We start from the raw sequence: 21,041 nt of genomic DNA, 5'->3' as shown, positions 1-21,041 counted from the left end.
CCCAGAGAAGCAGGCGGGTTTCACCTCGCAAGCCACTGCCCTCCCTCTTCCCTCTCTCTGCCCTAAAGACACGCTGCTTCCTTAGCCGCCATTACTAGCAAGGCACCTCTCAAAAACGCCAGAAGTCGCAGTTCTGCAAATATCAGCTTCTGTTCGGGTCTCCTACCTTTTGAATGACTTTCCCAAATGGCCAGAGGAAATATCCCGCAAGTTTCCAGCACAGCTTACCTGCGGAAGGAAGGAGGACAGGTGAGGTTCGGGAGCAAAGAAAGTGGATGGGATGGGGCAAAGCATTGAGCTGCCCCTTTCTGTAGGCTGCGGCAAGATCGCCAACCTTGGTCCTCTGCCTTCGACCAGCGCCCCCACTGGTTCTGGTTGCCATCTTCCTATTCTGGTTGCCCCTTGCAGAACTCGTCGAGGAAGAGGGCAGCGGCAAAAATCAGAATTTGCTGGCCCCGCCTATTATTGGCTCTGGCCCCGCCCACTGCCAGGCACAGTGACAGATCTAAGTTTGGGGGGGCTGGAGCTCAAACTGTCATGGCCACCCCTTCTCAACCAGCAACGAGGTCTGGGTATTGGGTAACCCTTTGCCCTTCTTCACTGGATTTGTCCCACAAGAGATCAGCACATTTATTTTTCCAAAAAATTAAACAACTACATCACAGATTTTGATTAAAATGACTGTACTGGATCATCTCACATGCCGAAGTCACTGGGTTGAATACAAATGTCCTGTGATTTATAGTTTTTGGGGTATGGGGGTGGGATGAAAATGAGGGGAATTTTCTAGACATGCAGGGGGCATCCCAGGAGGATGAAATGAAACCGAGAAAAGGCCACAGTCAATAGAATCTTTCAGCTGAAACACCTATGAGAATAGATGCTACGTGGTGAGTATGATGCGTGGTTGAAATTATGGAATCAAACACTGAAGTTTACTGCATGTACCGCCCTGAAAGAGAATGTTTGGAAGATGATGTATAGATGGTATTTAACACCAGCAAAGTTAGCTAAAATGTATAGGATGAGTAATAAGATGTGCTGGAAGTGTAATGAGAAGGAAGGAGATTTTTATCATATGTGGTGGAAATGCGAAAAAGTTAAAAGATTTTGGGAAATGATATATAATGAACTGAAAAAGATTCTTAAGTATACTTTTCCCAAAAAAACCAGAGGCATTTTTATTAGGAATTATTGGACAAGAGATTGCAAAGGAGGACTATATAATATTTTTATATGCGACAACCGCGGCTAGGACTTTGTTAGCCCAAAAATGGGAAACTTAGGACTTACCGACAATTGAAGAGTGGCAGACAAAAATGATAGACTATGCGGAACTAGCGAGACTGACTAGCAGGATCCGGAACCAGGGGGAAACAAGGTTCCAAAAAGACTGGAGTAAATTTGTGGACTATATGGAAAAGAACTGTAGAAGTTTAAAGATACTTGCAGGACTGAAATAAATCCTACGAATTGACTTTATATGGATGGAACAAAGGAACTGTGAGATAAGAGCTGAATAGAAAACTAAATGACGGGAGGGAGGGAAGTCAAGCTCGGCAGAGCATTGAGAAGGAGAAATTTGGAAAGAATTGTTAAAAAGATAGTTGTGTGTGTTGTATTTGTTTTTGAATGTTTGTTTTGTTTAATGTCTTAAATGTGTTTATTTGGAAAATTCAATAAAATGCTTTATAAAAAAGAAGAGAGAATAGATACTACGCGAAGCACATTTTGCAAAATATTCCGACAATCTCAAACTCCGGGATTGTGGGAATTTATACCACCCAAAATTAATCTGTTTGAGTCGTGTGATTCAAATTGGGTCGACCAGACAGTTCAGCTTCATTTGTTTCACAGGAGATCTGTCCCTGACCAGGTGCTCTGCCTTCCATACTACGACTCCCAACAGCCACTGGCCGCCACTGGCAAGATCCCATCTGGGATAATGGCCGTGGTGTATGCAAGTCTCAGGCTTTTCCTCGCAGCAAGAAAATCAGCCACATGGCATGAGGTTAGCCTGACTATTCCCAGCCACTAAGGCGAAAATTAGGCCGCTAGTCACATGAGCGCTGGCTTTCTGGGGCAATTTCCTTTTTTTAAAAAAAATTACCTATTTCATAAAATGTATGCACTTCTTGATTGCTATTTTTTAAAAAAATAAAAAAACCCTCAAAGTGGTTTAGAAAGAGAATTAAAGAATACAGTCATGCCTCGTGTTGCACTAGGTTCAAGTTGCATCTTTTCGGCGGGCGAACACGGCAAATCTGAAAGGGTATACTTCCGGGTTTCGCCCTGCGCGCACATGCAGAAGCGTTCTGCGTGTTGCGCACATGCGCAGAAACGCTCTATCGCACTCCGCGCTTGCGCAGAAGCACCACTCTAGTTGCGGACTTTTCAGGACGAATCGTGTCCGCAACTAGAAGTACCACTGTACAATTATTGGCCAAAATGTTAAAATATTCAAACAGGTTTGTTAAAGCATACATCAACATCCTACCTATGTGCCTGCTTTGTATCAATAGGCAGGGAGTTCCAAAGTCCAAGTCCTGCCACACTAAACAACCGAGTTCTTACAAACATACCTGACCTGAATCTTCCATTGCTTTTGTCTCTTCAGTTCCTCCCTCCCCGCTTCCGCCCAGAAACATGAGCACAGCCACAACTGCTTTTTCGTACGCTCTTGAGGTTCCCGGGGTTGGACTAGATGACCCTGGGGGGTCCCTTCCAATTCTGCAATTTTACGTCGCCTGAACTCACCGTAGGGCACCCCCAGGAGGGTGAGGAACATCAGGATGGAGACCAGGACGTACAGCAAGGACAGCCACCATCCGAAACAGAGCAGGTAGAAAAGATTTCCACAGGTCAGCATAGAGCCTAGGTAGAAGAATCCTTTTTTGAAAAACACACAAAGTCTATTCCAGACTCGGATTTCCCACGTCCCCTTCCTCCAGACACAGAGAACTTTGGAGGTTAAGGCCTCAAGGACACCCAGGAGAGAGGAGAGGACCTTAAACAAAAAGTCTTTCTATCCGACTTTGATCTCTCTGAAGAAGTGTGCATGCACACGAAAGCTCATCCCAATAACAAACTTAGTTGGTCTCTAAGGTGCTACTGGAAGGGATTTTTTTTTATTTTAAATCTCTCCGTTAGTTGTAAATGAGAAAACCACTGGAAACGATAACCTTCCACTGTTAACTTTCCCCTCGTTTTAATTTTACAATCTTCTTGACTCCACTACAGGGCAGCTGTCTACCAGCTCCATCTGGTGCACAGGATGAGACCCTCCCTGCCCGCAGACTGTCTTGCCAGAGTGGTGCATGCTCTGCTCATCTCCCACTTGGACTACTGCAATGCGCTCTACGTGGGTCTACCTTTGAAGGTGACTCGGAATCGGCAATTAATCCAGAATGCGGCAGCTAGACAGGGGACTGGGAGTGGCCACCGAGACCATATAACACCGGTCCTGAAAGACCTACATTGTCTCCCAGTAGGTTTCCGAGCACACTTCAAAGTGTTGGTGCTGACCTTTAAAGCCCTGAACGGGCTCGGCCCAATATACCTGAAGAAGCGTCTCCACCCTCATCGTTCAGCCCGGACACTGAGGTCCAGCTCTGAGGGCCTTCTGGCAGTTCCCTCCCTGCAAGTAGCAAGGTTGCAGGGAACCAGGCAGAGGGCCTTCTCGGTGGTGGCGCCCGCCCTGTGGAACACCCTCCTGTCGGATGTCAAGGAAATAAACAACTATCTGACTTTTAGAAGACATTTGAAGATGGGCCTGTTTAGGGAAGCTTTTAATATTTGATGAATTAAGGTAAAGGTAAAGGGGCCCCTAACCATCAGGTCCAGTCATGTTCGACTCTGGGATTGCGGTGCTCATCTCACTCTATAGGCTGAGGGAGCCGGCGTTTGTCCGCAGACAGCTTCCGGGTCATGTGGCCAGTATGACAAAGCTGCTTCTGGCGAACCGGAGCAGCGCACGGAAACGCCGTTTACCTTCCCGCCGGAGCGGTTCCTATTTATCTACTTGCACTTTGATGTGCTTTCGAACTGCTAGGTTGGCAGGAGCTGGGACCGAGCAACAGGAGCTCACCCCGTTGCAGGGATTCAAACCACCGACCTTCTGATCAGCAAGCCCTAGACTCTGTGGTTTAACCCACAGCGCCACCTGGGTCCCTATTTGATGAATTATTGTATTTTAATATTTTGCTGGAAGCCACCCAGAGTGGCTGGGGAAACCCAGCCAGATGAGCGGTGTATAAATAATAATAATAATAATAATAAGTTATTGTTATTGTTATTATGGTTGTACCTTCACAATTCTACTAGTATTTGAGATCTTTCAACAGAGTTCTATATGCACTTTCCCCACTTTTTTTATTGGGGGCGTTTAATGGAGGAAGGTGGGGTAAAAGAAGGTTGGAGAAGAGAAGGTTAAGGGGTGATATGATAACCATGTTCAAATATATAAAAGGATGTCATATAGAGGAGGGAGAAAGGTTGTTTTCTGCTGCTCCAGAGAAGCGGACAAGGAGCAACGGATTCAAACTACAAGAAAGAAAATTCCACCTAAACATTAGGAAGAACTTCCTGACAGTAAGAGCTGTTCGGCAGTGGAATTTGCTGCCAAGGAGTGTGGTAGAGTCTCCTTCTTTGGAGGTCTTTAAGCAGAGGCTTGACAGCCATCTGTCAGGAATGCTTTGATGGTGTTTCCTGCTTGGCAGGGGGTTGGACTGGATGGCCCTTGTGGTCTCTTCCAACTCTATGATTCTATGGTTCTATGATTCTATGAAAAGTTTTATGAAACAGCTCTGTCCTTCAGCAAGATGCAGGAGGATTGACCTCTTAAAAAAACAAGCCCCTCCGTGTCCGCTTCTCTGGAGCAGCAGAAAACAACCGTTCTCCCTCCTCTATATGACATCCTTTTATATATTTGAACATGGTTATCATATCACCCCTTAACCTTCTCTTCTCCAGGCTAAACATACCCAGCTCCCTAAGCCGTTCCTCATAAGGCATCATTTCCAGGCCTTTAACCATTTTGGTTGCCCTCTTCTGGACACGTTCCAGCTTATCAGTATCCTTCTTGAACTGTGGTGCCCAGAACTGGACACAATACTCCAGGTGAGGTCTGACCAGAGCAGAATACAGTGGTACTATTACTTCCCTTGATCTAGATGCTATACTCCTATTGATGCAGCCCAGAATTGCATTGGCTTTTTTAGCTGCTGCATCACACTGCTGACTCATGTCAAGTTTGTGGTCAACCAAAACTCCTAGATCCTTTTCACATGTACTGCTCTCAAGCCAGGTGTCTCCCATCCTGTATTTGTGCCTTTCATTTTTTTTGCCCAAGTGTAGTACTTTACATTTCTCCTTGTTAAAATTCATCTTGTTTGCTTTGGCCCAGTTGTCTAATCTGTTAAGGTCATTCTGAAGTGTGATCCTGTCCTCTGGGGTGTTAGCCACCCCTCCCAATTTGGTGTCATCTGCAAACTTGCTCAGGATTCCCTCAAGCCCATCATCCAAGTCATTGATAAAGATGTTGAACAAGACTGGGCCCAAGACAGAACCCTGTGGCACCCCACTAGTCACTACTCTCCAGGATGAGGAGGAGCCATTGATGAGCACCCTTTGGGTTCGGTCAGTAAGCCAGCTACAAATCCACTGAATGGTAGCATTGTCTAGCCCACATTTTACCAGCTTCTTTACAAGAATACCATGGGGCACTTTGTCAAAGGCCTTGCTGAAATCAAGATAGGCTACATCCACAGCGTTCCCTTCATCTACCAGGCTTGTAATTCTGTCAAAAAATGAGATCAGATTAGTCTGACATGACTTATTTTTCAGGAACCCATGCTGACTTTTAGTGATCACAGAGTTTCTTTCTAGGTGCTCACAGACTGTTTGCTTAATGATCTGCTCTAGAATCTTTCCTGGTATTGATGTCAGGCTGACTGGGCGGTAATTGTTTGGGTCCTCTCTTTTCCCCTTTTTGAAAATAGGGACAACATTTGCCCTCCTCCAGTCTGCTGGAACTTCGCCTGTTCTCCAGGAATTTTCAAAGATTATTGCCAGTGGTTCTGAAATCACCTCTGCCAGTTCTTTTAATACTCTTGGATGTAGTTCATCTGGCCCTGGAGACTTGAATACATCTAAACTAGCCAAGTATCCTTGTACTACCTCCTTACTTATTCTGGGCTGTGTTTCCCCTGCTGAATCATCTGCTCCATATTCTTCAGGTCAGGCGTTTTTTTCTTTCTTGGAGAAGACTGAGGCAAAGAAGGCATTGAGGAGTTCTGCCCTTTCTCTGTCCCCTGTTTGCATTTCACCATCTTCTCCTCTGAGTGACCCCACTGTTTCCTTGTTTTTCCTTTTGCTACGGACATACCCATAAAAGCCCTTTTTGTTGCTTTTAACCTCTCTGGCGAGCCTGAGTTCATTCTGTGCTTTAGCTTTTCTGACTTTGTCTCTACACGTGCTGGCTATATGTTTGAATTCCTCTCTGGAGATTTCCCCCCTTTTCCATTTTTTGTACATATCCCTTTTAAATCTTAACTCAGTCAAAAGTTCTTTAGATAGCCAGCCTGGCTTCTTTAGGCACCTTCCATGTTTCCGTCTCATTGGTATTGCCTGAAGTTGTGCTTTTAATATCTCCCTTTTAACAAACTCCCAACCATCATGAACTCCCTTCCCTTTTAGTATTACTGTCCATGGGATTTCACCCAGCGTTTCCCTAAGTTTTCTGAAGTCGGCTTTCTTAAAGTCTAGAATTTGGACCTTAGTATGCTTGGTTGCTCCTTTCCGCTGGATAATAAACTCCAGAAGAGCATGGTCACTCCCACCTAATGATCCTGCCACTTCTACCCCACTAACCAAGTCATCACTATTATGTCCATGTGATTGTTGGGCAAGAACAGCAGCAGGAAACTAACTGGGTTTTTATTTCTAATTTTTACCTGCAGGGCTTTTTATTATGTTCAGGTCAGAGTACAGCTCCTTCACGATCTCCGAGCGGTCTTCCCAGGGCCTGGCTGTCACATGACTCTTCCATTTCTTAAAGCCAAACTGCAGGAGAGAGAAAGAGGTTGTCTGTTACAGGGGCGCCGGTTAAAGCTACTTAAAGCTGCGTTGCATCATCAAGCCCTTTCTGGGAACCATAGTTCTAGGAGACAGGTTCCAGGTTCTCAAACTACAGTTTCTGGGACTCTTGAGCGGGGAAGCCGTGGCTGTTTGAAAGTGATGTTCCCATGAACGCCTGCAGGAAGGCAAAGGAAGATGTTGCCCCCGGGTTGATGAATCGTGATCTCGAGAACCACAGCTTTATTGTGTTCATGGAGGCACAGGTCAATTCTGTGTCCAGGGCAGCTGTCTATCAGCTCCATCTGGTAAGCAGGCTGAGGCCCTACCTGCCTGCAGACTGTCTCGCCAGAGTGGTGCATGCTCTGGTTATCTTTCGCTTGGACTACGGCAATGTGCTCTATGCGGGGCTACCTTTGAAGGTGACCCGGAAACTACAACTAATCCAGAATGCGGCAGCTAGACTAGTGAATGGGAGCGGCCACCGAGACCACATAACACCGGTCTTGAAAGATCTACATTGGCTCCCAGTACGTTTCCGAGCACAGTTCAAAGTGTTGGTGCTGACCTTTAAAGCCCTAAATGGCCTCGGTCCAGTATACCTGAAGGAGCGTCTCCACTCCCATCGTTCTGCCCGGACACTGAGGTCCAGCGCCGAGGGCCTTCTGGCGGTTCCCTCGTTGCGAGAAGCCAAGTTGCAGGGAACCAGGCAGAGGGCCTTCTCGGTGGTGGCGCCTGTCCTGTGGAACGCCCTCCCATCAGATGTCAAAGAGAAAAACAGCTACCAGATTTTTAGAAGACACCTGAAGGCAGCCCTGTTTAGGGAGGCTTTTAATGTTTAATTGTTTTATTTCATTTTTCTGTTGTAAGCCGCCCAGAGTGGCTGGGGAAACCCAGCCAGATGGGCGGGGTATAAATAATAAATTGTTGTTGTTGTGGTTGTTGTTGTTGTTGTTGTTGTTGTTGTTGTTTTCAAATAAAGAGTTATGTTTCTAGCATTTGTAGAACCCAAGATATGAGGCAAGCGAGGGAAACTAGCCTGCTTCCCCCCCCAAAAAAACTCATTTATTTATAAAAAAAAGTTTATGTACCACCATATCACAGAAATATATCACTGTTGTTTACAAACAGCGTAAAAGACTGAAAAGAAGTTAAAAGCAAAAACAAACAGCAGTAAGACCACTGTGGGGTGTGCTCTTTATTTTGAGAAATAAATGAATAAGAAGGGCCTGCTGGATGGCAGCAAGGACATTTGGCCGCTGGAGGCAAAACAAAAGATGCCACCGCCCCGCCACTTTCTCCTCTTTTTCTGCAGCCCCCCCCCCCATGCAAGCTGAAGGCAACAAAGGGAGAAAAAGGAGGCTAGAGGGGGGGCAGCGCGGTCCTCGGACACTTGATCTGCCGCCGGAGGCAACCGCCTGAACTCGCCTCGCGGTTGTGCCGGCCCTAGATGGCAGTCACGAAATTAAAAGACGCCTGCTTCTTGGGAGAAAAGCAATGACAAACCTAGACAGCATCTTAAAAAGCAGAGACATCACCTTGCCTACAAAGGTGCGTATAGTTAAAGCTATGGTTTTCCCAGTAGTGATGTATGGAAGTGAGAGCTGGACCATAAAGAAGGCTGATCGCCGAAGAATTGATGCTTTTGAATTATGGTGCTGGAGGAGACTCTTGAGCAGGCATCCCCAGACTTCGGCCCTCCAGATGTTTTGGACTACAATTCCCATCTTCCCCGACCACTGGCCCTGTTAGCTAGGGATCATGGGATTTGTAGGTCAAAACATCTGGAGGGCCGAAGTCTGGGGATGCCTGCTCTTGAGAGTCCCATGGACTGCAAGAAGATCCATTCTGAAGGAAATCAGCCCTGAAGGACTGGAAGGACAGATCCTGAAGCTGAGGCTCCAATACTTTGGCCACCTCATGAGAAGAGAAGACTCCCTGGAAAAGACCCTGGTGCTGGGAAAGATTGAGGGCACTAGGAGAAGGGGATGATAGAGGACGAGATGGTTGGACAGTGTTCTTGAAGCTACGAACATGAGTTTGACCAAACTGCAGGAGGCAGTGGAAGACAGGAGTGCCTGGCGTGCTCTGGTCCGTGGGGTCACAAAGAGTCGGACATGACTAAATGACTAAACAACAACAACAGGCACATCGACTCGGTTCCTCTCTGCCCCTTGCCACCGCCCACCCTCCTCTCCCTGCCCGGAGCGCACCTTGTAATTGTTGGAGAGTTTGTGAGCCTCCACCTCGTTCTCTGCGGTGAGGGTGGTCTTCACCAGGCAGCCATCGCACGTCGCCACTTCCTCAGAGTGGTGGGGGCAGCAGGAAGGGTTCGAAAACACTAGGGAGCGAGGAAGAAAGCGGGAGAGGCATCAGGACATGTGAGGGGTATATTTGCCATTCAGGGAACAGGGAAAATTAAAAAGCACACATTTTAGGGGTGGGGGGGTCTGGGGGAGCAGGAGGAACCTTTCTGGAGAGCAGGATACGGTCCCTTGTCCAGGGTTGGCCATCCCTGTTGTAAAAAGCCAAATCAAACAGGGTCCGTTCTTGTTTCACAACATAATAAATAATAATAAAATTATTATTATTATTATTATTATTATTATTATTATTATTATTATTATTATTTTATACAACGCCCTTCCAAGTTTAAAAACCGGACTCAGGGTGGCTAACAGCAAATATAAAACATTTTTAAAATGTGATTTAAGAACAGCATAAAACAGTATAAAATACAACATAAAATGCAGCATCAATATCAATAAAATTCAAAAATTCAGGGGTCATTTTGGTGGTGGTGGGGAAATCCAGGTGGATTTGATTTAAATCACAATTTAAATCACTAGTCAGTAAGACTTGATTTAAATGATTATTTTTTTTACTGAAAGACTTGTTTTTGCTGGTATAATCTTAATATTTACAACCAGACGAAGATTTCATTTTTGGAATAATAAATTTTCAGATTAGTTTTTACAATTTTGTCAAAAATTACTGATTTGGTTATACTATTAGAAATACAAAAGCAGGTACCTAATTATGAAATTATTGTGAGGTCTAATAAGTTAACTGTTTACATTTGGGCAACTTTCCTGCTGTACTTGATTGGAAGGAGAAAAATAATTGTTTCCTTAATAACAATTTAAACAATTTATTTAGCTAAAAAAAACCCCAGCATTATAGCATATGTATCCATGTTTCTTAACTGATGTGGTTTAACCAATTATTATTAATTTTTTTAAAAAAAACAACAACCTGACACACATGAAAAATTTGAAACAAATCATTTTTTCCTGATGAATAGCCTTTGGACTATAATGTAACTTAAAGAGAAAACTATCTTTAGAAAGATTCTCCCTCTGAAAGCATCTTATTTTAAAAACCCAATTTAAATTAAAAAAAATCCAATTTAAATAAAAAATCCAATTTAAATCTCAAAAACCCTATCTTTTTGTTTTTTTAAAAAAATCATTGTTTTTTATCCCTGCTTCACAAGGAGGAGGACCCAATAGCCTGGGCAACTGAGGGGGCCCTTAGAAGACCCCCCCAAGCCAGGAGGGGAGCTGGGAACCCCTCCCCCCCAAGGTAACACCTGCCAGGTGTGAACTGATCCTTTCCCTTGCCTGCCCCCCAATGGGTGTTGGTGGAATTGCAGGCAAACAGCCACGCCGTTTCCCCTCTTGCCGCGTTACTTCGTTTATTAAATTTATATACCGCCTTTAGCGGGGTGGTTTACCATGGAAGCTCCCTGTTTCTTCCCACCTTACCTGGCAGTATCCTGGGGGTGAGGATGCCATGCATGAGCTGGTGGGACCCCGAATGGAGGTCCCCCACATCCCCCTGCGTGTTGTTGACGGCAGCGCAGTGCCGGTCACAGAGAGATCCCCTCCGATGTGGGTCGGCCTTTGGCTCCATCTCTTTGGGGAAGTCTGGAAGGGGAGACAGAATGGCTGTCAGATAAACACTGGAAGTTATTGTATTTTTCCATCTATAAGACGCCCCCCATGTATAAGACGCCCCCTATTTTGGGGGACTCCGGTTTAAGAAAAGGGGGGGTTTGGCCTCCGTGTATAAGACGCCCCCACATTTTTGACATTACAGGTGAAACTCGGAAAATTAGAATATCGTCGAAAAGTGCATTTATTTCAGTAAATGCCAGAATGCGGCAGCTAGACTGGTGACTGGGAGCGGCCGCCGAGACCACATAACACCGGTCTTGGAAGATCTACATTGGCTCCCAGTACATTTCCAAGCACAATTCAAAGTGTTGGTGCTGACCTTTAAAGCCCCAAACGGCCTCGGTCCAGTATACCTGAAGGAGCGTCTCCACCCCCATCATTCTGCCCGGACATTGAGGTGCCGAGGGCCTTCTGGCGGTTCCCTCGCTGCGAGAAGCAAAGCTACAGGGAACCAGGCAGAGGGCCTTCTCGGTAGTGGCAACTGCCCTGTGGAACGCCCTCCCACCAGATGTCAAAGAGAAAAACAACTACCAGACTTTTAGAGGACATCTGAAGGCAGCCCTGTTTAGGGAAGCTTTTAATCTTTAAGAAATTAGCGTATTTTAATATTTCTGTTGGAAGCCGCCCAGAGTGGCTGGGGAAACCCAGCCAGATGGGTGGGGTATAAATAAATTAGTAGTAATAGTAGTAGTGCAACTTAAAATGTGAAACCAATATATGAGATAGATGCATGACTTGGAAAGCAAGACATGTCAAGTATTTATTTGCTGTAATTGTAATTATTTGTCCTTAGGCGGGTCAATTACGAATGGAATGTAATTAATGAAATGTAATAGCGATGTTTATTTTTGTATTATTGTAAGCATTTGTAAAAATTAAAAGAAAAATAAAAAATAAAAAGTCGCATTACTGAAATAAATGCACTTCTCGACGATATTCTAATTTTCACCTGTATATTTTGGGGGAGTCCAGTTTAAGAAAATTGGGGTGGGGGTGGCCTCCGTGTATAAGACGCCCCCACATTTTTGACATTATTTTTAAGGGTGGGGGGAACCTAGTCTTATACACGGACAAATACGGTAACTCCGCCAGCCTTGAAAGTGGCCCACAACTCTTGGGGGGGGGGAATAAAAAAACACGGTGAGGCCCTAGGAATTTGACACCACTCTGCTATGTACAGAACATTCCTCAAGCTGCTTCCAAAGGGATCAGAATAGCTCCACAGATGTTCCTCTGTACCGCTGTGCGTACACAAGAACAGGGAGCCTTGTGAAATCGCAGTTTCCCAGGCTGCAACGAAGGACTGGCCCTGTCCTTACAAGAAATACCGTTTGGGCACCAGATATAAGAGAGATACATTCACAGGGAAACCAAAATGCTCATTTACAAAACGATTGTACTATCAACCATACTGTATGCTTGTGAAACACGGACCACTTATAAACGCTATCAGGGCCGTCTCGAGCAGGTCGGGCGCCCTGGCGCTGAGATCGCTCCGGCGCCTCCGCCCTCGCAGCGTGGCTTCGCCGTGCAGCGCTCCCCCCCCCCCCCGGCCCTGCGCCACCGGGACTGCACCTAGAGCCGGGCCTGAACACCATCTCCAACTATTCAAAAGATTCCATCAATGGTGTCTCCAAAAATGTTTTGGGAATCCCTTGCAAATGCCATGTGGGAATCCCTTGCAGATGACCTTGGGAAAACAGGCGAACTAATGCCAGTGTACTGGAAGAAGCAAAGATCACCAGTGTTGAAGCAATGATTCTTCAACATCAACTTCGTTGGACTGGTCATGTTGTGTGGATGCCTGATGATCGTCTTCCAAAGCAACTACTCTATTCTGAACGTAAAAATGGAAAGCGTAATGCTGGTGGTCAACAAAAGAGGTTCAAGGACTGTCTCAAGGCAAATATTTAAAAATGTAGTGTAAACACCAACAATTGGGAAACACTGGCCTGCGAGCGCTCCAATTGGAGAACAGCCTTTACCAAAGGTGTCATGGGCTTTGAAGACACTCGATCTCAGGACGCAAGGGAGAAACGTGCTAAGAGGAAGGCACGCTTGGCAAATCCACACCGTGATCAACTCCTGCCCGGAAACCAATGTCCCCACTGTGGAAGGACGTGTGGGTCCAGAATTGGCCTCCACAGTCACTTACGGACTCACTATTAAGACTGTGTTTATGGAAGACTATCTTACTCGGCTACGAGGGATCGCCAAAGAAGAAGAAGATAAGAGAAATATAATCATCATCATCATAATAATACTTTATTATTTATACCCCGCCCAACAGAAACATTAAAATACACTAATTTCTTAAACATTAAAAGCCTCCCTAAACAGGGCTGCCTTCAGATGTCTTCTAAAAATCTGGTAGCTGTTTTCCTTTTTGACATCTGATGGGCAGGCGCCACCACCGAGAAGGCCCTCTGCCTGGTTTCTTGGCTTCTTGCAATGCGTACAGCTTCTGGGTCATGTGGCCAGCATGACTAAGCTGCTTCTGGTGAAACCAGAGCAGTGCACGGAAACGCCGTTTACCTTCCCGCTGTAGCGGTTCCTATTTATCTACTTGCACTTTGATGTGCTTTCGAACTGCTAGGTTGGCAGGAGCTGGGACAGAGCAACGGGAGCTCACCCCATCGCAGGGATTCGAACCGCCGACCCTCTGATCGGCAAGCCCTAGGCTCTGTGGTTTAACCCACAGCGCCACCTGCGTCCCAGCCAGGGTTACAGTCACCCAAACGCAATGCTTGGTTGCCATTTTTGGGCTTTTTTGGTTCCTGAAATTCATTCTGATTATGCGGGATAGAATTCGACAACAGGATGTGTTGCCAGTGTGTGAAAACAGTCCGGATCAAAGGATCCCCAGGCATGCGCCTCCAGATAGCGGAGACTTCAGGCGCCATCCTGGCACCTGGGCATCTTCACTTGGTCGCAAGTGGCCGATAGCCAGGTGCAAAATGTGCCTGGCACCCGGCAGTTTTCGAACGCTGCCAGCGGTTGTAGCCGTGTAGGATAACTCGCTGCTTCAAACCTTACCTGAAACCCTTAACTCAAACAAGCGCTCTCAGTCGCTGTCTCAGACACTCTGTTACACAAGCACCCGAGAAGAGCCTGCTGGATCCGGCCCATGACCCAACTAGTCTAGCATCTTGTTCTCGCAGTGGCCAAGCCGATGCCTGTGGGAAACCCGCAAGCAGGATTCGACCACGAGAGCCCTCTCCCCTCCAATGCTTGTTACAATTACTGGCTTGAGCTGAGACGGCGAAGCCGACGTGTTTAATCAGAGAAAAGTCATTGTCGACATTGACTAAAAACTGGGAAATTCCCTTATTTTTTGCACAAACTTGTGATATTTCGGCTTCATAGAATCATAGAATCGTAGAGTTGGAAGAGACCACAAGGGCCATACAGTCCAACCCCCTGCCAAGCAGGAAACACCATCAAAGCATTCCTGACAGATGGCTGTCAAGCCTCTGCTTAAAGACCTCCAAAGGAGGAGACTCCACCACACTCCTTGGCAGCAAATTCCACTGTCAAACAGCTCTTACTGTCAGGAAGTTCTTCCTAATGTTTAGGTGGAATCTTCTTAGGGTTGAGGATTGAAGATAATGTTGGCTTAAAGAAAGTAATGTTAATTTGGATGTGTTGAATAAATTTTATAGACAACTAGCAGATGATCTGGGGTATTATTATTATTATTATTATTATTATTATTATTATTATTATTATTATCATGAAGAATTGGAAGTCTTCTTTTTCTGTTTTTTATTTTCCTTCCTTCCTTCCTTCCTTCCTTCCTTCCTTCCTTCCTTCCTTCCTCTTTCTTCCTTTCCCCTTTATCTTTTCTCTCCCTCTTTCCTCTCTCTCTCTCTTTGCTTTGTGTTTTTATTTAGATTAGGTTTTTAGTTTCGATATAAAGGTCTTTGAGAATGACCTTTGTATTCCTTTCCCCATATTTTAATAAAATCTATTCAAAAATAAAATAAAGAGAGACCTCTCTCTCCTTCCTGTGGCATCTAGCAACTGGTACTTAGCAGCGTTGCCGCCTCCAACCGTGGAGGCAGATCAGAGCCATCCTGGCCATTAGCCTCCATGAACTGCCTAATCCCCTTTTAGGTTAACAAGGCACTGCGTAAAGAAGCACTTTCACCCACCTGTCCTGAATCTGCCCACATTCAGCTTTAACAGATGTGGTTCCAGCACTCTGCAACTTGCCAGACACCACGCCGGCCTACCACACAAGGCTGTTGTAAGTCTTGTAGCAAGCAAAACGCTTGCGGCGCTGTGAAATCAGAGGGACTGTGCCGAGGAGGAATTTGTTAGACGCGCTGCCCCGACCTGACCAACTCTCCCGCGTGACACAGCCCCGCAGAAAGCCGGCGAACTTGCCACCTGACACCAAGGGACCGGCGCAAGCATCAGATGATGGCGAGGAGAATTATGCGCAGCCCATTGGGGGGGGGGCTCACATGATGCGCACCAAGGCAATCAATTAGACACCATTGAGAGATTAAGGGCCGCTAAACTGTCTCGGAGCCTTAAGACGTCTTGGGTTGCACATCCTCCAACAAAGGAAGGAGGGAGGAGAGAGGGAACCATCGCCCCCCTCCCGCCCCCCCAGGGAAACCAAACGACCCGATGCATTAGCTCAGGGGTCAGCAAACTTTTTCAGCTGGGGGCCGGTCCACTGTCCCTCAGACCTTGTGGGGGGGCCGGACTAGATTTTGGGGGAGGAAATGAACAAATTCCTATGCCCCGCAAATAACCCAGAGATGTATATATATATATATATATATATATATATATATATATATATATATATATATATACACAGTGGTACCTCGGTTTACGAACATAATCCGTTCCTGAAGTCCGTTCTTAAACCGAATCCATTCTTAAACCGAGGTGCGCTTTCCCTAATGAGGCCACCCACCGTTTGGTTTCCGTTCGTAGACCAAGGTAAAGTTTCCAAAACGGAACACTACTTCCATTTTTGCGTAGTTCGTAAACCGAATAGTTCGTAAACAGGACTGTTCTTAAACCGAGGTACCACTGTATATATATATATATATATATATATATATATATATATATATATATAAATGTAAAAAAGGTGAAACTGTGGGCTCCCCTATTCTCCGAAACCGCTTGACCGATTGTCCTGGAATTTGGACACAACGGTCCATGCCACTACCCGAGTGTTTGCACAACCTCGGATTGCTCACCTCTCATACCTGCGCAGGTAAAACCCTGCTTTTCCACAAACTAAAACAGCGCCCTCCAGTGGCGTTATTCCCACAGCTCCTCCTCCACCTCCTCCTCCCTCCCCATGGAGTCTAGCCCACACCCACAAACCCCGCCTCCGCCACGAGATCCTGTAAAACAGGGGGACTCTTGAGACTCAGAGGGACCTGAAGGGGGGCTATTACCCTCCATTTGGCAGACTAACGCACAGCAACGCATGCAGGGCCGGCTAGTTTTAAATAAAAGCACATATTCTAAAACATGCTGGTTCCTAGACCGTCCGTGGGCTGGATTGAGAATCCGGCCCCTGGGCCTTAGTTTGCCTACCCATGCATTAGCTCCCTGCCCTGAAGCCTAGAGCAGCCTTTCCCAACCTGGCACCCTCCAGAAGTTGTTGCACTACAGCTCCCAGCATCCCTGGCCATCGGCCATGTGGGACCTGGAAGGTCTTGTTCCTGGTCTGCACAACTAAGGCCCCATCTGAACCATACATTGAAAGCATCATCCCATCACGTCCATGGCTTCCCCCAAGGAATCCTGGGAGCTGTAGTTTGTTAAAAAGCTGCCAAGCATTACCACAAGACCCCTACTCCCTTCGTAGAAGAACTACAATTCCCAGAGCGCCCTGGGAAGTGGGATTGGTTGTGAAAGCACTCTGGAAATCTTAGCTCTGCTGGGGAGAAAATAGATTCTCCTAACCACTCTCAGAAAACTACAGTTCCCAGGATGCTTGGCAGGAGAGCCATGGATGTTTAAAGTGATAGGGTGCTGCTTTAAATGCACGACACAGATGGTGCCATTGGCTTTAGCGCCCCCTACTGTCAGCCTCCGGGTTTTCTGCCCTATCAGTCCCAATGATTTGTAGTTTCAGCTGAAAATAGGTGGGAACTTGCTTCCCCTGCAAGGTGACGGTTTGACTGGAGAGGGGGGAGAAGCAGAGACGTGCAGAACCCCACGCAATCGTAACGCAAACACAATCTTATCCACCAAGGCCGTGACCCAGAATTTCCTTTTTATGGAGGTACAGGAGGAGACAAGACAATGGACCAATTTAGGGTTAAAGGCTACCAAGATAAAACCTGGTTTTATCTGGCAACTCTGGAAGATGGGGAAAAAACAAGTGCTTTGGGCTCCAAGATGCTTGGGCAACTTCTCCCTTAATTCCCTGCAGTGTCTGGCTTCTAGAAGCAGGATACAGAACCACAGAACGGTAGATGGGACCACGAGGGTCATCTAGACCAACCCCTGCGATGCAGGATTCTTTTGCTCAATGTGGGATCCGAACCCACGACCCGCAAGTTAAGAGCCTCGTGTTCTATTGACCGAGCTAAGCCTCATAGATGCTCTGTTTAAATAAGAACAGAAGAAGAATGCTACAACCTGGATCAGGCCTGTCTAGCCCAGCACCCTGTTCTCACAGCGGCCAACAAGATGCCTCAATGGGAAGGCCCCTAGCAGGATCTGACCGCAACAGCTCACTCTCTCCCCACTAGGAATTCCCAGCAAATGGTATTTTCCAGAGCCGTACCGCCTGCGGTTAGTAGCCACACCGATAGCTTTATCCTCCATCAATTTATCTCACCCTCTTTGAAATCCCAAGGTCCGCTAATCCCCAAGAATTCAGGGCGATTGGCTGGATCGGTGGGCAACAGGGTGATCTCATCTTTACAGCATTTCAAATCTGAAATCTTAATTACCCTCCAATCCGGACCACTACGGACAGAAAGAGAGGCAGGTGGGACTTTGTACAAAATGCTTTAAGAGGACCCTCGCTCTCCGGCACAACCCAGGGATAAGCATAGTTTGACACTTGCATGCCCCATTTTAAGATGGGATAAAGGCAGGGCCGGATTTCGGTTTAATGAGGCCCTAAGCTACTGAAGGTAATGGGGCCCGTTATATGTCCAGCTGCCCTTTGTCAACAACCAATGGCCGCTGCTTTTGGTGTGGAATATATGATATATGGTAATTTATGGACCTAATCGGTCCATACACAACACAAAACACTGTTGCTCTATGTAGGTTTTATTTGTTTTTTATCTTATATTTTGGAAATGTACATCCAGGTTTTTTTCCTTTAACTTTTTTGGGGGGCCCCCAAGAGAGTGGGGCCCTAAGCTATAGCTTGTTTAGTTTATATGTAAATCCGGCACTGCATAAAGGGTTCGTGAATGCGCAGGCCAAATTGCTGATCCGCCCTCATTTATATACAGCGGTACCTCGACTTATGAACTACTCGACAACCGATTTTTTTTGACTTACGAATGGGGGTAATGGCCGCGCGCTTACGAATGTCTCGACATCCGGGGGAAAACCGCGGCGGTTTTAGATAGGGATTTCCCGACTTACGAATTTTTAGATAGGGTTGCTTCGACTTACGAATTTTTCCGTTTTAATGCATTCCTATGGGAAATCGCGTTTCCAATGGCGTTTTTCGACTTACGGATTTTTCGACTTACGAAGGTGCCTTCGGAACGGATTAAATTCGTAAGTCGAGGCAACACTGTGGCTGGATTTTAAACCACTCCAGAAGACTGCCTGCGGAAGATCCTGAATAAAACCAGGATCGTGAAGAGGAGCAGGATCCCAAGGCAAGCCAACGCTGTAACCCACGAATCGAAACGAGAGCACCCAGTCAGTCATGCCTGGACAGCCTTCGCCAACCTGGTGCCCTCTAGATTTCCGGACTACCACTCCCATCACTCCATGTTGGTTGAGGAAGCCTATGCTAGGACCATGGGGGCAGGTCTTCGGCCTCGTAGTGCACAGCCTTAGCACAACAGCAGCCATCTTGGATTTGAGCTCGCGCCGCCAGCTTCCCTTGTCAGTCATTAACTAAAAAGGCTTTGAGAAGGAAGGAGGCGAAGGTTTACTTTTTCTCAGTGGATTCGAGCGTGGCCAAGGAAGCAGGCTTGATCCCCGTAAGGGACAGCAAAGTTTTTAATGTTTGGTGTTTTATCATGTTTTAATATTTTGTTGGAAGCTGCCCAGAGTGGGTGGGGAAACCCAGCCAGATAGGCGGGGTATAAAAAAATACAGTGGTACCTCTACTTATGAATAACTCTACTTACGAATGTTTCTACTTACGAATGGAGCTCCGTCCGCCATCTTGGATGCGGTTTAGATAGGATTTTTTCTAAGAATTTTTAGATAGGGTTTTTTAGATAGGGTTGCTTCTACTTACAAATCTTTCCTCCAAATGCATTCCTATGGGATTCGACTTACAATTTTTTCCCGACTTACAAATGTGTGTTCAGAACACATTAAATTCGTAAGTAGAGGTACCACTGTATATTATTATTATTATTATTATTATTATTATTGCATAGGGGGTTGGAATAGATGATCCTCAGGATCCCTTCCAACTCTATGATTCTGAAACAGAGCCACGAGTCTTACGTGGCTGGAAAGCGCCCTTCCTATGTTCTGTTCTTGACAGTATTTCCTAGCTCAAGGGGGAGAAATGGGTCCTATTGTGCAAATTCTGAATGTCAGCCGCTTCTCTACGACATCCCTCCGAGGGGAATGGGGGTCAGAAGGCCCCAGGTTCAATCCCCAGGATCTCTAGGTAGGGCTGAGAAAAAAACTCGTGTCTGAAACCCTGGAGAGACACAGCTGCAGGTCAGTGTTGGCGATATGGAGCTAGATGGAGCCAGTGGCCTAACTAAAAGGCAGCATTTTTTCTGTTTTGGGCCTTAAAGCCTCCAGGTTTCTAGCTTGATGAGCGCATCGGGAGAGTTTTGGGATGACAGTTGGCAAAGGGTAGCTTATCATAGAATCATAGAATTGGAAGGGACCCAAGGGTCATCTAGTCCAACCCCCTGCAATGCAGGAATCTCGGCTAAAGCATCCATGACAGGTGACCATCCAAACTCTGCTTTAAAACCACCAAGGAAGGAGAGTCCGTTCGTTCTAGCTTCATGATGCGAATTTATTTTAAAAGCAGCATCTAGAATTATTACACTAGTCCATTCCGAACTTAATAATGGAAATCGTAATGCTGGTGGTCAACAAAAGAGGTTTAAAGACTGTCTCAAGGCAAATCTTTAAAAGTGTAGTATAAACACTGACAACTGTGAAGCACTGGCCTGCGAGCGCTCCAGTTGGAGAACAGCCTTTACCAAAGGTGTCATGGGCTTTGAAGACACTCGAACTCAGGGCGCAAGGGAGAATCGTGCTAAGAGGAAGAAGGCACGCTTTGCAAATCCACACTGGGATCAACTCCCACCCAGAAACCAATGTCCCCACTGTGGAAGGACGTGTGGGTCCAGAATTGGCCTCCACAGTCACTTACGGACTCACTGTTAAGACTGTGTTTATGGAAGACAATCTTACTCGGCTACGAGGGATCGCCAAAGAAGAAGAAGAAGACTTTTAAAAAACTTTTATACCACCTTTAAAGGTAAACACCTTCTCAAGGTGCAATGCAAAACCTAAGCCAGCAATATAGACGTACACACGTGCACAATATTAATCTCAGGGTTGTGGGTTCGAGCCCCACCTTGGGCAAAAGATTCCTGCGTTGCAGGAGGCTGGACTAGACGACCCTCGGGGTCCCTTCCAATTTTATACTATCCGTAGCTCAGCGACTCGAGGGCCATCGCTCCAGCAGTGTGCAACATACCGAAGATCGCGGATTCGATCCCCGGGTGGGGCTGGAAAGAAAAAAACCTCCCCCAAAAGCCCATGGAAATCTGGAGAGCTGTTCCTCCTCCTCCTCTAGGAGAGATGCTCCTGCGCACTCCCTACTTTGCCCCCTTCCCC

The 21,041-nt window shown here is 46.4% G+C and overlaps 1 protein-coding gene across 2 annotated transcripts in view; it reads right to left on the bottom strand.

The window, feature by feature from the left end:
- LOC118091535 (uncharacterized) overlaps window positions 1-21,041 on the bottom strand; it is a 46,838-nt gene that overhangs the window by 25,450 nt on the left and 347 nt on the right. The window contains exons 2-6 of one of the 2 annotated variants that reach the window (XM_060279760.2): window positions 10,842-11,003; window positions 9,288-9,415; window positions 6,954-7,062; window positions 2,758-2,874; window positions 167-228 (exon numbers count right to left, since the gene is read on the bottom strand). In XM_060279760.2, the coding sequence (XP_060135743.2) occupies window positions 167-228; window positions 2,758-2,874; window positions 6,954-7,062; window positions 9,288-9,415; window positions 10,842-11,003 (578 nt within the window). The remainder of the gene's footprint in view (window positions 1-166; window positions 229-2,757; window positions 2,875-6,953; window positions 7,063-9,287; window positions 9,416-10,841; window positions 11,004-21,041) is intronic. The other variant, XM_088676478.1, reaches the window with a different exon arrangement.

The sequence above is a fragment of the Zootoca vivipara genome, chromosome 9 (assembly GCF_965207765.1).
Source record: "Zootoca vivipara chromosome 9, rZooViv2.hap1.1, whole genome shotgun sequence".
Lineage (NCBI taxonomy): Eukaryota > Metazoa > Chordata > Lepidosauria > Squamata > Lacertidae > Zootoca > Zootoca vivipara.
This window is presented reverse-complemented; position numbering and strand designations above follow the sequence as displayed.